Source organism: Diospyros lotus, chromosome 11 (genome assembly GCF_014633365.1).
Source record: "Diospyros lotus cultivar Yz01 chromosome 11, ASM1463336v1, whole genome shotgun sequence".
NCBI classification, from domain to species: Eukaryota; Viridiplantae; Streptophyta; class Magnoliopsida; order Ericales; family Ebenaceae; genus Diospyros; species Diospyros lotus.
In genome coordinates this window covers 1,986,884-2,005,082 of record NC_068348.1, presented here as the reverse complement: position 1 = coordinate 2,005,082, position 18,199 = coordinate 1,986,884, and the positions used below count along the sequence as shown (strand labels likewise).

The window sequence follows — 18,199 nt, the reverse complement described above, 5'->3', positions numbered from 1 at the left end:
CCTGTCTTAATTTTTTCCAAAAACCAACAGGTTTCCATTACCACAAGATTTTGTGTCCATATCCCTGTCTGTATATATGCATTTTAGATTATGCTGCACAAGTTTTCCATTCTCAAGCACTCTTCGTCATTAGAATGTATTTATTAGTTTCAATAATAAAGTGATTAGGAACTATGAAGACATTTGTCTTAGATTAGTTTCTGTACTTAGTAGTTTTTCTTGTTGAAATCTGTTAGCATATTTTCTTATTGTAATGAATGGTTGTTAGTTTGTTTTAAGCTGACCGGAAGGGGTTTATTTCGGTCAGGATGGGCAGTTGGTTGTAACTGTCCTGCCCGCCCTTATGTTTTATAAATAGGGGCTTGGGATGGCTTGGAAATCATTATGAAAACAGTGGGATATCTTGAGAGGGTTGAGCGAGAATGTGCTAGGCCGAGATAAGGATTATTTTGTATGTTCTCTTGGGGTGTTATTCTCTGTTTAGTCTAGGGTTTTAGACTGAGGGAAAGAGAGGCAATTTTCTAGTGCATGTAATCACTATAAGGATTCAAGATAGTGAAGGTTTTCATGGTGCCAAGGCAGTCTGGATGTAAGTCTCATTTATGAGACTGAAGCAGGATAAAATCTTGTGTCTCTTTTGTGATTTGTTGCTGTTTTGTATTCTCTTTCTTGTTGTTTCTATCGAGTACTGTGTGGCATATTTTCTGGGGTGTAATCGGTGAGTTCTTGGAGGGATAGTAGGCTGGATTTGTGGCGGTCCTAAGTACAACAGGAACATTTGTAGAGGAGACAAAAAAATGGCAGATATTAGATCAAGTACAAAATCAATATCAATTGTGCAAAATTTTAAACCATTTTGAACATCTGCAAGCTCTTACTTGACAACATTAAGGCAGTATAAAGACAAATATAACATTCAATCTTTATATTCAATTCCAATGTGACAACTTAAATTTTGTAACAAAATGCTAAATGAAGTGTTTCCATTATTTTTTTTAAATAAGTAAAGAGTTTTATAAAAAGAAGACAACTTATGAGGGGCAGACCCTATACAAAAATGGAGGTTAGGTATCCATCTGCAACAAAAGCTCATCAATAAAAGAACGAAAAAAAAAGGACATACAAAAGGGATATCTTTTCTCAACCACTAAAAAAGGGAACCAAGGAATATTCCCTCAGAAAAATAAAAAAATTCAAAGAGTTCAAACTCTCTTCCATTTCTTTCATGCCAAATTGACCTCTTTAAAATGAATCAACAATAATGTCAACAGTTATAATGGAATTATGTAGGAGAACAAAGATCATATCTTTAGAAGTGACTATAAAACTAATGAAATGTGAAAATTAAAATTAACTAACTTAAGCTGGAAGCTTACAAACCATTTCAACATCATCGCGCTCTTCCTTCAGGACACTTAAAAGCACCGGAAAGCCTACAAGAGAAGTGATGACTTGTATCATGCACAATAGCATGCCCCAAAAATATGGCAATCTATGTAACAAATGAAAGGTACTAACCCATTGCCCCAAAAGCTAGCTGGGCAGTACGACTTTCAGCTAAAACAGATTGAAGTTCAAGAATAGCAGTCCTCCTGTCCCCCGCCAGGACACCATTACTTATACGGTCAAGCAAGCGCTCAACATAGCTATTTAAACAAGCCACAAAACAAGATCAGAGTGACAGTAAATCCAATTTAGCAAGAACAAGATTTTAAAGAGGGAGAGAAACAACACTGGCAAGAAAATAAAAGTTTAATGACACAGAAGAAAACTGCTAAAAAAAAACCTAAAGCATGCTGAAGGAAGGATTAAATGAAAGGTTCAATAACCCCACAAAGTCCCACTGTCAGTAGAGTCAACCCAAAACCCAAAGACGGAGTGGGATGAAAAACACAAATGAACAAAGAAAGAAACCAGCAATTAGAGCAAGTGAAATGGTATGGAGAGAGAGAGAGAGAGGAGAGAGAGTTATTTTCAAACTTGTTCAGGTTCTTGAGAAGCCAACTGATGTACTTGAGTTTCCCTAGTCAAAGCAGTTTGATACATAGATGCTAACCATTTTTGGCTTCACAGATAAATATGATTTATATATCTTGGAAGTTCATTGGAGCTTCACCAATAGCTGAATCAAGGCAGGAGAGAATTTTTGCCTCACAAGTACATTGTGAATATTAAATCCAGAAAAGTTTGAGCAATACATAATAACCAAACGCAGGACTTCAACATGATCCAAGTCAATGGTGAAAGACAATCATTAATGATAGAAGCATAAAAGGATGCCACAAACAGGTTCTGCATCATTTAAACTCTCAATTAAGGTTGAAAAGGAATAACCCCAAATAGGTAACAAGCATCCCAACCAAAATTTAAGCTTCATTAAAATCTCTGACTTTCACTCACACACAAAAACAGAAAAGAGAGAAAGAAAAAACAGGTACACAAATATATACAAACTTGAATGGCAGATATCTACTGTGTGCTATAAGATGTAAGTACGACATCCTTAATTTTTGAAAGTGAGAGAGTTCGTAAAGTATTTCCTCAGATATTATAAATCAATTTTTACTAAATAGCTTTGCTGCGACTCTGAACTATAGTTGTTGTACCACCTACAGGAAAAAAGAATTTTTTGAAGCAAAATAATCCCTAAAAAGACCTTATGGCGAGATCCTTAAGGCAAACATCCTTGAGGAGAACATCCTTGCGGCGAATATCCTTGCGGTAAGATCCTTGAGGCAAACATCCTTGTGACAAAATTCCTTGAGGCGAACTTCCTTGCAGCAAAATCTCTTGTGGCGAACTTCCTTGCGGCAACTTTCCTTGTGACAACCTTATTTCACTAAACACCAATCTCAAGTGCCTACAACAGTTGGTCCCACGTCATAAAATCTAATTGTTATATTTTTGGAAACAACAAGTTGGCGTCATTTGTGGGAAAAACGAACAAAAAGCCAAATTATGAATTGCTATTAATGGCAAACACTAGAAGTACTCATGAGACTCGCTCTCAAGATGGGGAGTCTCACCTACCCCCACGAGATAGCCAGCATCCAACAAGAGCACGCTTGCCTCCACAAGGCTCTCATCAATAAGGGAGTATGCAGCTAGCTCCCCTGGATCCTCAACAACAGGTGGAGGAACAACTACCACCCTTAGGCTTCCATCATCAATTTGAAATTAATCAGCATAGGCATCCCAAACAACCAAGCACTTCACAGCAGGCTCCTCCCACAATTTCTTAGGAAACTTATGAAGCTCTACAACAACAGCATACGGAGGGAATGCAAGCATTACGAGACGTGGTGGGGATCCTCCAAAGTACGAATCCTCGTATAACGTTACCTTCAACACTGGCGAGATTAGTGCCAAAAATTGCCCCACCAAGGACAACCCAGCCAAGAGGTGACGAACTTAGTTCCTATAGAGAAGCTACACCCAACATTCAGTCTCGATCCTCTCCACACCAAGGAAATCAGTCAAAGCCTTATCATGACCCTAGGAGCAATAAAGGATAATATGGTAATAGGCTTATAATAGTTGTTAGGAGATATTTTACAATTCTTAGAAACACATGGGTGTTGTTAGCAATCAATTAACAGTTAGCTAAGGCCTATATAAAGGCTACTTGTAAGAGATTGGGGATATGTTTTGAATGATAAATGAATATTCTGATTTCTCTTTACAATTCTCTCCATTCTCCCTCTTGTTTCTCCCTAATTCTGCTCTATCTTCCCCTTCAATTCTTCTCTGTTTCTCCCCTGAATTCCTTCCAATTCCTTTCTAGACCCTAGCTAAACCCTAGGGTCATGACAAATGGTATCAAAGCATCATTCCTCGGCCATCTTCGTTGCTGATTAAGGTCCGTCGGATGTCAATGGTTACTGTCCGATGCAATGGATTCACGAAATCTGAAGATGATTTCGAAAACAGGCAACAACAGGGTAGGCTGTAATCTTAGGAGATAACCCAAGCGATTATGGTGACGTGATCGAACGACAATTCGATGAGCCCAACGACTGCAACAAAATCGATTACCAGTGAGCGTGATCAAATCTTGTAATTGCTGATCCATAGTGATCGACTGCAGTGAATTCCGAGATTGGAGAGAAATTGTAGACCACCGATCCACAGCAGGTGGTGAGAGCGGAGGCGATTCACAGGAGTTGCAATGAGAGACCATCGGACTCTCGAGACGTTGTAACTCCAATGTGGTGAATTCCGAAATCAACAACGAGGCTTCGATTTCTGCAGCTGGTGCAAATTCCGGCTATCCTAGTGGCTAGATCCAAGTCACTACATGGGAAAAAGGCAAGCAAACCCAGGCGATCTTGGTCAATGTATCTTAGCGACGGTCCTTAGCCTCCTTCCACAGTGATCAATCCTCAATTCCAGAGAATCCCGTTAGTTGCAACACAGTCGCTCAAGGAAGTTGAGCAACCCAGGTGATTCCAGTGTAAAATTCCGACCATAGTAAACGTTTCGAAGGGGCGTGAGTTCGTCGAAGGGTGAAGCAGTCCAACGATATAAGTCACAATTGTCATGGACTTAGGTAACTTAGGCAGGAGAGTTTAAAGGAAGTACAAGATTGAGGCAGCGAGGCTTGAGGCGACTCCATTGGTCCAGTGGTTGGTGATTGGGTAGCAACTACACTAACAATCTTGAATTCACCTTGAGCGAGAGGAGATAGTGAGAGGGAAGGCGTGTATGTGAGCAAGGCAATCGATCAATCTTGGTTGTCGCGATTTCGAAGGTGAAACAAGACCTGTGATTTCAATTGGGCTTCCAGATCTGGTCATTGCATGCGCAGTCAAAATGGAAAACGAATTACACAGTGAGTGCAGCTCAGTAGGGCAATTTAGGTAACCTTTGGTGTGAACGTGGAAGCGAAGAGGGAGATTGGCTCTCAGCAATGAATTTTAGTAAGTCTTGCTTGGAATTGACGTGTGAAGGAGGGTTTTCGATGCTCCTTGACGGCTCATTTCTGGTCATTCATAGGCTATTACTGTCCAACAGCTCTCAGTTCAAATTTTGAAAGGCAAAGCAGATTTGGTGAATTTCGTGGGTGTGTCCAAGTCAATCAGCACAGTAGGCAGATTCAATCAGCCAATTAATAAGTGGGAAGCAGTATAATAGACGACTACAGCGAGCGACTCTAAATTTCGACTTGAAATCTTATAAACTTGTTTGAATTGGAAAGGAAGAGAAGAGCGGGTGCTCCTAGGCTATTGAATTGCATTTGAGGCGAGTATAGGAACTATTACAACAGGCGAAACGAAAGGATGGACAAAACTCCTGCACCTTGGTCTTTGCAGTGTTCTGTTGGTGAGAAGTCAACCATGGGGAGCAATTCATGCATGAGACAAATAGAGTCTCAATGGAAGCAAAAGAAGGCTGCATTTTCAGCTGGAAACAAAAAGAATCATGAGCAGTTTAGCCAAAAAAATCAGGCATGGGAGAAGTTGGATAATGAGTCCAGCCGAGTTGACAAGGAAACAAGCAGTGGGATACTGGTAAGATTTCTGATTAGAATTCCAAGCAACAATCAAGTATTAGTAACAAACAAACTTCCAGCCAAGAACAAGATCACCCAGGGCATTCGAGAGGCCCTATCTCTCCCAAATTCCTACTGAAAAACCAACTTCCTCCTTCTACCCCTTAACCGAATTCTGTTATGCCATAGCTAGGTTGTTACACCAACGATTCCCCATTCTACCCCTTACGCACATGGCTGGTTGTTATGCCAGCCAACTTATTTACTCCGCTGCCCTTGATCGCTACCCCCCTAGGCCTTCTTTGATAAGTCAAGTGAATCGGGGGCCTATCATTACTCCCTCCCCCAACTTTCACCTTGTCCTCAAGGTGGAAAAATAGAAATTGCTGCTGAATCATTGAGTAGGGCTCCCAAGTGGCTTCCAAAAGTGGAAGGCCCTTCCATTGGATCAACACTTCTGCTCCTTTCATGTTCTTGCCAGCACCCGACCTCACTCCTAGCACTGCTGAAGGTTCCACCACCATTTCCAAATCTTCAGTAAGCTGTTGGGGCAGCTCTATAGTAGCCCGCACTGCACCCTTAGCCTCCCGTAGTTGGGACACATGAAATGTAGGGTGGATTTGACAATGTGGTGGCAGTTTCAGTTTGTAAGCTACTGGACCTACCTCCTTTTCAATCTCAAACGGGCCATAATAACAAGCAGCCAAAGACCTTCGTCGGTACGGCCTTAGTTTCAAATAAACCAAATCTCCTACCTGGAACTTCACTTCTCTTCTTCCCTTATCTGCTCTTTTCTTCATTACTGCATGTGCCCTCAATAGTTGTGCCTTCAATTCATCTAGGATCACATCCCTTTCAATCATTTGCTGCTCCACGATCGAGACAGGGGTAGTTCCCTTCTCAAACCGTAATAAGGGAGGTGGTTCCCTCCCATACACCACTTGAAAAGGAGTTAACTTGGCAGTTGTGTGATAGGAGGTATTGTACCATAATTCAGCCCAAGGTAACCAAGTGAACCATGACTTTGGTTTGGAGGAAGCAAAACATCTTAAGTAGGTCTCCAAAATCCGGTTAAGTACCTCAGTTTTCCCATCCACTTGTGAATGATAAGCTGTACTTCTTTTCAGTTTAGTGCCCTGTAACCGAAAAATCTCCTCCCAAAATCTGCTCATAAAAATTTTATCTCTATCCAATACAATGGACCTAGGAACTCAATGGAGCCTCACCACTTCTTTGATAAAAGTTCCAGCCACATCCCTAGCTGTAAATAGATGTTTAAGGCCAATAAAATGCCCATACTTGCTAAGTCGATCCACCACGACCAAGATTGAGTCCACCTTGTTCGATTTTGGGAGCCCTTCAATAAAGTCCATGGCAACGTCGTCCCAAATTTGGTTAGGAACTGGTAGTGGCTGTAACAATCCCCCCGGTGACAAGGTTATATATTTGTTTTGTTGACAAGTCGTACACTCACTTACATACCAATGCACATCCTTCCTCATACCCGGCCAATAGACATTCGCCGACACCTTCTTGTAAGTTTTTAAAAACCCCGAATGTCCTCCCACACTCCCATCATGCCCTTCTTGGAGTATCAACGAAATTAGTGCGGATCCCTTGGGTAAGTAGAGTCATCCATTGTAGACGAGATGCTTGTCCACCAGCTGAAAATTAGGATGGGAGGAGGGTTCAGTTCTTAACTCCTGGATCAATTTTTGCAGGCCTGGATCAGCATCTACCTCGCTTACCACCTGCTCCAATTGGACCACCCTAAGCACTGTCAAAGCCATCAAAGTTGCTGTGTGACAGATTCTGGACAGCCCATCAGCCGCCTTATTCTCCCTACCAACCCGATAATGTATCTCAAATTAGTATCCCATCAACTTTACCATCCATTTCAAATATTCAGGACTTACCTCCCGCTGCTCCATCAAGTACTTGAGACTTTTTTGATCCGTTCTAATAAAAAAAATTCTACCTAACAAGTAGTGCCTCCACTTTTGCACCGCAAACACTATGGCCATGAGTTCCCTTTCATAAACTGATTTTTTCCTCCCCAACTGACTGAACCCTTGGCTGAAATAAGCGATTGGCCTCTGTTCTTGCATCAAAACAGCCCCCATTCTATGCCCCGAGGCATCAGCTTCAATGATGAAGGGCTTCTCAAAATCGGGCAAGGCTAAAACGGGTAAGGATACCATTTTAGCCTTGAGTTGTTGGAAGGCCTCTTCAGCAACCACATCCCAAAAGAAGTTGTTCTTTTTCAATCGATCCGTTAGAGGTCGAGCCACCTTACCATAGTCTCTCACGAAGCGTCTATAATACCCCGTAAGTCCAAGAAACCCCCTCAATTCCTTTACCGTTGTTGGAGTAGGCCAATCTATCATCGCTTGCACCTTGTTACTATCAGCTGAAACTCCCAAATAGGAAATAACATGGCCCAAATACTCAATTTCCAGCTGCCCAAACACACACTTCTTGCTGTTGGCCACCAGTTGGTTGTCCGCTAACACCTTTAACACACATCTCAGGTGATGTTCATGCTGTTCCAATCTACTGCTAAACACCAAGATATCATCGAAAAACACCAGCACAAAACGCCTCAAATAATCTCTGAAAATTTCATTCATCAACGCTTGGAATGTAGCCGGGGCGTTCATCAATCCAAAAGGCATCACTAGGAACTCGTAATGCCCTTCATGAGTCCTGAATGCTGTCTTTGGAACATCCTCAGGCCTAACTCGAATCTGGTGGTAACCAGATTTTAAGTCAAGCTTGGAAAAAACCCAGGCACCATGCAACTCATCAAGCAACTCATCTATCACCGAAATAGGAAATTTGTTTGGCACCGTTACCTTATTCAAGGCCCTATAATCGACACAAAAGCGCCACCCTCCATCCTTCTTCTTAACCAATAATACTGGGCTGGAAAATGGACTGGAGCTGGGTTGGATGATTCCCACGGCCAACATTTCACCCACTAACTTCTCAATCTCATTCTTTTGTAAATAAGGATAACGGTAGGGTCTTACACTCACCGGTGAGGATCCCGAAATTAGGTTTATGGCATGGTCCCTTTCCCTACTAGGTGACAGCCCCTCCACAGCAATAAACACCCCTCCATATTCAGCCAATGCCCCTTTCAACAATTCTGGAACTGCTCTCTGATCTTCTTCAATTTCAGCTGCCATTGTCCCCAATTCCAGCAACATCCCTTCCCCCTTCTCCTTGAATGCTTTTACCATAGCTTTTAAAGATACCAATGTCTTGCTCAGGCTAGGATCCCCCTGCAAGGTTACAGCCATGCCCCTTACTTGAAACTTCATGGTGAGAGTTTTCCAATCCACATTCATCTTTCCCACCGTTGCTAGCCGTCTCATTCCCAGAATAACATCCGAGCTTCCCAACTCCAAGGGCAAGAAATCTTCCACAATCTGCAAATTTTGGAGCTGAAGCTTCACTCCTTTGTAAATGCCAGCACCTTGAACTGCCACTCCTGTACCCAAAATAACACCGTACCCTGTTGTTTCCTCCCTGATTAGCCCCAACACCTGCACCAACTCCACAAAAATAAAGTTATGGGTTGCTCCTCCATCAATAAGGACCACAACCGACTGCTGCTCTATCTCCCCTCTTATCTTCATTGTTTGGGGTGCTGTCAAACCTACCACAGAATTTATGGACAGCTCAATGGCCTCACCCCCTTGGGCTGGTACCCCTACTGCCTCCCTATCTCAGCTGATGCATTGGTTGTCTTCTTCTTCTTCTACCCAATGTTCCTCCTCCTCTACTTCTTCATCATATATCATCATCACTTGCAGCTCTTTATTCTTACACTTGTGGCCTATCGTATACTTCTCGTCACACCTAAAACATAAGCCCTTATCTCGCTTGGACTTCCATTCGGCCTCACTAAGCCGTTTCCAAGGCTGATTACTCACCCTCCCATTGTTTTGTGGACGAAATGGATAGGGGGAGTTGGCTGCCAAAAATTTAGAAGCTGGTTGCGCATGGGGTTGAGGACCCCCACGTTGGTAATTTGGACTAACGAATGAAACAGACGGACCTCTGTTCGAAATCGATCCAGCTGCATTTCCCCGGAGCACAAGGTTCCTCTCTTTTATTCTTTGCACCAGGTCCATCATTTGCTCCAAACTCCTTGGCCTCAACACCCTCAACTCAGCCTTGATCTCCGGACGGAGACCGTTGATGAAGTGCCCTTCTAGCACAGCTTCTAGCAGATTTTCCAGAGGCGATGCCAGCTCCTCAAAACTTTGACAGTAATCCGAGACAGTTCATCTCTGCCGAAGAGCTAAGAAACGTTCTTCTACCGACCCTTCTTGAGTGGGTCGAAATCGACTTCGCAACATTAGCTTGAAATCCTCCCAAGTCCTCATTCTCCGCCGTTTTTCTTCCCACTAGAACCACGAGAGGGCTGGCCCTTCCAGACAAACAGCTGTTATATCCACCTTCTCCAAATCCTTCATCCCATTCACCGAAAAATACCTCTCAGCCTTGAAGATCCAACCATCCGGATTTCCTCCATCAAAAAGCGGCATCTCCAGCCGGCGACTGCGAGGTTCAGGTCGCCAACCTCCCTCGAGGCTATCTGCTTCAGCTCGCCTCGACCCTACCTCTGGTGTCGCTTCAGAATCCTGCGCGAATGCCTGCGGCTGACTTCCCAATTTCACCTTGTTTTTCCTCTCCCTCTCCTGCTCTTCCCATCTCGTTCTCATCCAAGCGAATTGCTCCAGCAAGTCCGCTATGTTCTTCTCCACAGATTCAACACTCCGTTGCATGCCTTCCATCCTTCCTTCCAAGTCACCCATTCGTTCGGTCAGGTTCACCATTAGGATCGGAGATGCTCTGATACCAAAATGGTAAGATTTCTAATTAGAATTCCAAGCAACAATCAAGTATTAGTAACAAACAAACTTCCAGCCAAGAACAAGATCACCCAGGGCATTCGAGAGGCCCTCTCTCTCCCAAATTCCTACTGAAAAACCAGCTTCCTCCTTCTACCCCTTAACTGAATTCTGTTATGCCATAGCTGGGTTGTTACACCAATGATTCCCCATTCTACCCCTTACGCACATGGCTGGTTGTTATGTCAGCCAACTTATTTACTCCGCTGCCCTTGATCGCTGCCCCCTAGGCCTTCTTTGATAAGTCAAGTGAATCGGGGGCCTATCAGATACATGGAGCGTGCAAGGGATTCGGACGTATGTTACACGAACAGTTGTAGGAGTTTGCAATGATACTTACTAAAAAGTATCATTACAGGTTTTCCGCTAAATTCTTCTAGGATTATCATGGAAGTCTTAACAAAGAGGAATTCCTTAAAATGGAGCATTCGAAAAATGAGTACCCTGATTTACACAGCGAAATTGACAAGGAAGGCAGCTGTAACGACAATGCTTCCAGCGAGATCAGCAATTACGGGGGCTTGGTCCAGGGTGTTTGGACAATAGGAGCAATAAAGGGACACGCCAATCCCTTTGGAAAAGAAGTTCTTGATGAGGATGTTCCAAATGATAATCATGGAAGTCCTAAACTGGAGCTGAATGGTGCAGCCTGCAATTTGCCATTGTTGCATTTCCAGGATGTTGCTAGAAGTTTTGCAATAGAATATGGCAGGGATGGATGGAAATGAAATTACGGCAGCTAAGAATACATGCTTACCTTACTTGTATGGGACGGAGATGAACTATCAAAGGAAGTCAAGGACACAGTTAATTCTTCCTTTAGACTCCAAATTTCAACTGTTAACCATATCAGGTTGGGTGTGGCTGATCATGTTCTTCAATAGAAGACAAAATTTGATTGGACAGTTATAGAAGGAGGTGGTTGTATTAGGCTTGAATTCGATAAAGTTTCTCCTATGGAAGTTTTGGGGCAACTTAGGCCTGGGATTGATCTCAGGCACTTAAGAACGAGGAAGAAGAAGAGGCCTAGAAGGAGAAAGAAAGAAAGGAAGATAAATCAAATAGAAAAGGTGGGAATTGGATGAAGCAACAGCTACTTGCTGCAAGTTCTTGGGGATAAGAACCCTCTCAAGGAGAGGGGAATTGTCATGACCCTAGGAACAATAAAAGGTAATATGATAATAGGCTTATAATAGTTGTTAGGAAATACTTTACAAGTTGTTAGAAGCACATGGGTGTTGTTAGGAATCAGTTAACAACTAGCTAAGGCCTATATAAAGGCTACTTGTAAGAAATTGGGGATATGTTTTGAATGATAAATGAATATTCTGATTTCTCTCTACAATTCTCCATTCTCCCTCTTGTTTCTCCCTACTTTCTCCCTAATTTTGCTCTATCTTCCCCTTCAATTCTTCTCTGTTTCTTTCCTGAATTCCTTCCTAGACCCTAGCAAAACCCTAGGGTCATGACAAGCCTCTCTGACAAGCCTCTGCCACCAGGACGAGCATGAGAACAAAGTTATCAAAGAGGCAAGCAAAGTCCCACCAAGGGTTCCACCCCAAGAAATACTAAAGCTAACAATCACACCGCGGCAAATATATAGGACGCTATGAAAAGGGTGGTTGAAGAAGTGCTAGAGCAGAAGAAGTTGGTCCCAATCGCGAAGGAGCAGTCAAGAAGGAAGTCCCCCTTTACCAAAAATATACTGAGAAAATCACTACCGAGAAAATTCAAAATGCCTTAAGTTCCCTCTACGACGGCGAGGATGATCTTGATGATCACATCTAAAACTACGAATCTTTAATGATGCTCCATGGGAGGGACAACGAGATTATGTGTCGGGCATTTTCATTGACCTTGGTAGGACACACCCGGACTTGGTTCAATAGTCTATCGGAGGCGTCCATCTCCTCATTTGAGTAGCTACGAACAAAGTTCACCAAAGCCTTCGTAATTAATAGTCAGAAGAGCAAGAACGCGACGCATCTCCTCAGCATCCGACAAGGGGGCAAAGAGACCCTTCGCCAATTTGTGGACAGATTCCGCAACACCACACTAGAAATTCGTGACTTGCCAGTGGAAATGGCAGTATCAGCAATGTTACGTCTAACTTCCCTGCAGGAGTCACAATCTCAGGACCCGCCAAACTCCTAGGCGGATCTGTTCATCAGGGCAAATAAATACATCCTCCATGCGGAGGTCATGCAAACTGTGAGGATAGAGAGCGAAAAAGAAAAGAGCGGAACGTTGAAGAAGACCCTAAACAGCGACAGGAGAAGGTCAGAAGACCAGATGTAACCGCACCCCAATTCAATCATTACGCCCGACTCCTCCAGCCAAGGTCGGCCATACTAGCGATCATAGAAGGGTCGAGGCTCATCAGGCTCCCAAAGAGGGTTGATTGGCCAATGGGAAAGAAGCGGAACGAATACTGCCAATATCATTGAGTTCACGGCAATGCCACCGATCTATGTCGCGAGTTAAAAGATAAAATTGAGATGTTCATTCAAGAAAGGCACTTGCAAAGGTATGTGCAAGAAGATGAGGAAAATGATAGGGAACCACAGAGAAGGGGAGAGAGGCCCGAATGACAAGAAAGACGCAGCCATGGGCAGCAAGAGAGAAGGAGAGACCACATGCAAAATCCCCTAGATAATGAACCGACACAACAGACCATACACGTCATCTCAGGTGGTGAAACTTTAGCTGGAGACAGCTCTTCTTCTCAGAAGGCCTATGCCAGCCTAGCCTACCAAGTCAACTATGAGGGGGAGATTAAGGAAAATGAAGACCCCATTACCTTCACACCTAACGACCAGGGGGATGTAATTCTCCCACATGATGATCCGATGGTAATTTCAATTGTCATTGCCTAGCATCCTATCAGGAGAGTCCTAGTAGACAGTGGCAATTTAGTTAGCCTAATCTATTGGAATTGCTTCGAGCAAATGAGTATTGCCCATAACCAACTCAAACGAGCTTCCTCACCCTTATACAGTTTCACTGGAGAGACAGTCCTAGTGGTGGGATCGATTCGACTGCCAATCATAATGGGCTCCGAACCTCAAAACATAACATAGCAGGCCAACTTCATGGTAGTTGAGACCACCTCGTCAACATACAATACGATCCTGGGTCACCCCCTACTCAATGACATTAGGGCCATAGTCTCCTTCTGCTATCTATTGATGAAGTTTCCTACTCCTTCGGGCATAGGGCAAGTTCGAGAAGACCAGCGATAAGCACGCACTTGCTACATGTCGTCCACAAAAGGAAAGAAGAGTGAAAAGACTTCCGCCATTGCCAAGCCAACCACACAAGATTGATTGGCAGACTTTAAAAATTGTAATGTTTCTTTCATTTTAAATAGCACGCTTTAAATTTACACAATAATGCAAGCCCCCGGCAGGATTATGGACCTAAGCATGTGTAACCAAGCCATGTCAAAAAAGAAGATGCTTATACTCTTTAATGCAATACATCACTGTTTTCTGTGCATTCTCTATAGTATTTCCCAGGGCCTAGGAACAATCACTTCTTCAACACGATTGGCATGTTGTCCCGCCTATCGGACCGGCAACGCAGTTCGCACAATCCCCTCGTCAAAACAATTGGCCCGTTGTCCCGCCTAACGGTCCGGCAATGCAGTTTGCACAATCCCTTCGTCAAAACAATTGGCCCGTTGTCCTGCCTAATGGCCCGACAATGTGGTTCGCACAATCCCTTCGTCAATACGATTGGCCCGTTGTCCTGCCTATCAGCTCGGCAACGCGGTTCGCACAATCCCTTCGTCAATACGATTGGCCTGTTGTCTTGCCTATCGGCTCGGCAATGCGGTTTGCACAATCCCTTCGTCCAAAACAATTGGCCCATTGTCCCACCTAACGGCCCGGCAACGCAGTTCACACAATCCCTTCGTCAATACGATTGGCTCACTGTCCTGCCTATCAACTCAACAATGTGGTTTGCACAATCGCTCCCTCAAAAACGATTGGCCCGTTGTCCCGCCTATCGGCCCGACAACATGGTTCGCACAATCGCTCCCTCAAAAACAATTGGCTTGTTGTCCTGCCTAACGACCCAGCAACGTGGTTCGCACAATCCCTTTGTCAACACAATTAGCCCTTTATTCCGCCTAATAGCCCATCAACGCGACAAGGACCTTCCCATCTTGAGTGATTGGCAATGGTTTAGGAAATTTTCCTACTCTTCCATTTCACCTTAAGGCAAAAAAGAAGAGTGGGGGGCAATTGTTGTACTACCTATGGAAAAATGGAATTTTTTGAAGCAAAATAATTCCTAAACAAGACCTTGCGGCAAGATCCTTGAGACAAGCATCCTTGAGGCAAACATCCTTACGACAACATCCTTGTGGCGAAGATCCTTGAGACAGACATCCTTGCAACGAAAGTTCTTAAGGAAAACACCCTTGCGGCGAAAATCCTTGAGACGAATATCCTTGTGACAAGATTCTTGAGGCAAACATCCTTGTGGCAAAATTCCTTGAGGCAAACTTCCTTGTGGAAAAATCTCTTGTGACGAACGTCCTTGTGGCAACTTTCCTTGTAACAATCTTATTTCACTAAACACCAAACTCTAGTGCCAAAAAAAGTTGGTCCCACGTCATAAAATTTAATTGTTGAATTTTTGCCAACAACAATAGTGAATGCACTATAAGGTGTCTACCACATACCCATTTGGTATTATTTACAAGAACAAATTCTCCATTACAACAAAAAGCCATAAATATATATCAGTCGTTTACTGAGCAATATTCATTAAATAACAATCCCACGTTATCTACAGAAAACAACAGTCTCCACAAATAGATATAAATCGATCAGTTACCTATCTTCACTTGAAGAAGAATTATCATTCCCAAATACAAGTCCAACAACCCCTTGTACGCGATTCTGAAAGTCAATCACAGATTCAGAAAGAGATTAGCACGCATTGGCACTTCTCATCACAATACAAGTCAAAACTGGTGCCAACATGTTACTGAATCGCTAATATGCCAAGCTGAAGAATCCATATGAACAGCTGATAGCAAACACTGCTTGCTGAATGGCAAACGGATGAGATACAATACCTTGTAGCCAGACATCAAATCCATCGTTTGCTACGTACTTGGCCACTGGAATTCGCTCGAGCTAAACCTTTGTAAGCATTAACTGAGAATTTCAGGAAGAAAAAAAAAAACAAAAAAGCAAATTGATCGGAAGTACATGGACTACAATCCAGAGGGACAATAATGATCGGAATAGAAAACAGAATTAGATTCGCACATGCAAACTCACAGAAAAACGAATATACGCCCTTTTATATAACTATCACTGATTGGCAAGAAAATTACCTTGGAATCGAAGAAAATGTCTTCCAGAGCTGGAAAACCCTAATCAGCAGCAGTCACCTGAGATAGATATTGACAGATTGATAAAGACTTAGATCGACAGACAAATCGTAACGATTTTCCAAATAAATGCAAAAAAAACATTTATATATTGATTCTCGAGCAGTAATTGAAGGAAGTGAACTGACGTCGATGGTGACGGGAGCCGCCGACGAGGAGGGTAGCACAGCGATGACTGTTGCAGAAAGTGAGTGCGTGAAGAGAAGATCTGAGGCTGAAGAGGTCGCCGCCGATGATGGTGGTGGCCGACGACGACGGTTGCAGTCGAAGGTGATGGCTATGGAGGACTGATGAGCTGCCGGAGAGACGTATAAGGCGAAAGAGATTGGGAGACTTTCAAACCGTAGTCCGGAGAGGGGAAATTTTTTATAGCGAGGGCGGTTTTGTAAATATGACGAACACAGAGGTTATTTGTTAAGGAAAATTCTATTGGCAACCCGACAAATTACTCTTCACAGCCCGCTCCATGCAAAATTACACATTAATTTTCAAATTTCCATTTTAACCCCATCCCCCTACCTCCTCCGACCACTGTCTCACCTCTCTTTTTTTCTCCCGCACCATATACACATATACAAACACAAACACATACACCATATATATATATACACACTCACACACATATATATACACACACGATTTCGCAGCCTCACGGGAAGAGAAAGAGAGAGAGTGGGGCTAACCCACTGTGTATATATATACACACATTTATATATATATATACACACACGCATGGCTGCGGCCATGGAACCTTCGCACCGCGAGGTGCGGAGTTTTCTCAAACCTCCGCACCTCGCGATGGGAGGATTCTGCAATCTCTACACCGCGAGGTGTAGAGCTCTTCCGCACTGCGAGGTGCGAAAGTTGTGGAATTCTTCGCACCGCGAGGTGCGGAGGTTCCCTGGTCGCGGCCATGCGTGTGTGTGTGTATATATATGTGTGTGTGAGTGTGTGTGTGTGTGTGTGTGTGTGTGTTCTATATATATATATATATATAAATGTGTGTGTGGGGGTCGGCCATGGCCGACCCATTCTCTCTCTCTCTCCCCGCGAGGCTGCGAATTCGTGTGTGTGTATATATATATATGGTGTATGTGTTTGTGTGTGTATATGTGTATATGGTGTGGGAGAAAAATATAGAGATGAGGCAGTGGTCGGGGTGGTCAGAGGAGGTAGTGGGCTGGGGTTAAAATGGAAATTTGAAGATTAATGTCTAATTTTGCATGGATCGGGCTGCCAATAGAATTTCACATTTGTTAATGAGGAATTCTATTCGCAGCCGTACTTTTTGCCATTCGCAACCACTTTTCAATATATTTAAAATAGTCTTGAACGAAAATTTAATTTTACCCTTCATTTTGTTTAATGCTCAACTATCCACATTGCGCAATCACTTACATAGCACTTTTCTCTTATCGACCAAACTTTGTAATTCATTTCTTATTATTTCATGCTCACTATTGCAAAGCTATTTTTTCCTCACCATAGTAGAGAAGTCACTCATTTCTATTACTTCACATCCACCATTACTTAGTTATTTTTGCTTAACCACTCGAAGTTAACTATAGATTACTACAGTCAAATATTAACGACGATGTGGGCAGAGTTTGACGAGAAAGATAACCACTACCGAAAAAAACACCATAAATCATTCTACAGATAAATAAGTAAATGAGTTTTGAAAATTATAATAATATCTGTATGTACGTATTAGTGTCTGTTGTAAGAGGTCAGGAAGTTAGATTCGAAAAACTCCTAGAAATCCATGTTTTCCGAACCCCAAGATTGGGGAAAGTCTTTCCTGAACTCTAGGATTCGTGGAATTTGAGTTTCCCCGAACCCTAGCATTCGAGGAAGCCCATGGAAGTGCTTTACAAATATTTTTTATTTTAATTTATAAATAATTAGATAAAAAATAAAATATAAAAAAAATTAAAGATGTAAAATCATCACAATAAAAAAATTAAAATATAAAATATAAAAAAAAATCATCACTATCAATTTACTCGTCTATTAAATAAAATTTATGAAAAAATATGCATTTATTTTTTTTAGAAATTAAATTATTCAAGTCCAATACTTAGATAAAAAATGAAGTATAAAAAAAATGTTAATCAGCAATATTTAATTAAAAAATAGGTTTAAAAAATAATTACATAAAATATAAAATATCAAAAAAATAAATATGTGTTCCCCAAACCCTTGAGTTCGGAAAACTACGGATTTCCCGAACCAACAGGTTCGGGAAATCCATACTTATAAAAAATTAAATATGTATTTGTTTTTTAAATTAAATTATTCGAGTGCAATACTTAGATAAAAAAATTAAGTATAAAAAAAAACATAATAATTAGCATTATTTAATTAAAA

The 18,199-nt window shown here is 42.4% G+C and overlaps 1 protein-coding gene across 16 annotated transcripts in view; it reads right to left on the bottom strand.

Annotated features, from left to right (window-relative positions):
• LOC127812633 (golgin candidate 6) overlaps positions 1–16,177 on the bottom strand; it is a 68,000-nt gene extending 51,823 nt beyond the window's left edge. For 3 of the 16 annotated variants that reach the window (XM_052353103.1, XM_052353106.1, XM_052353108.1), the window contains exons 1-2: positions 15,958–16,177; positions 15,773–15,829 (exon numbers count right to left, since the gene is read on the bottom strand). Coding sequence is in view for 10 of the 16 variants with exons in the window: in XM_052353100.1 (XP_052209060.1) it covers positions 1,381–1,433; positions 1,519–1,646; positions 15,265–15,329; positions 15,509–15,532 (270 nt within the window). In the remaining 6 variants the exon portion in view is untranslated. Of the gene's footprint in view, positions 1–1,380; positions 1,434–1,518; positions 1,647–15,264; positions 15,330–15,508; positions 15,591–15,772; positions 15,830–15,957 lie in introns of all 16 variants that reach the window. The other 13 variants (XM_052353105.1, XM_052353109.1, XM_052353111.1 and 10 more) reach the window with 11 other exon arrangements.
• Between the last annotated feature and the right edge of the window lie 2,022 nt (positions 16,178–18,199).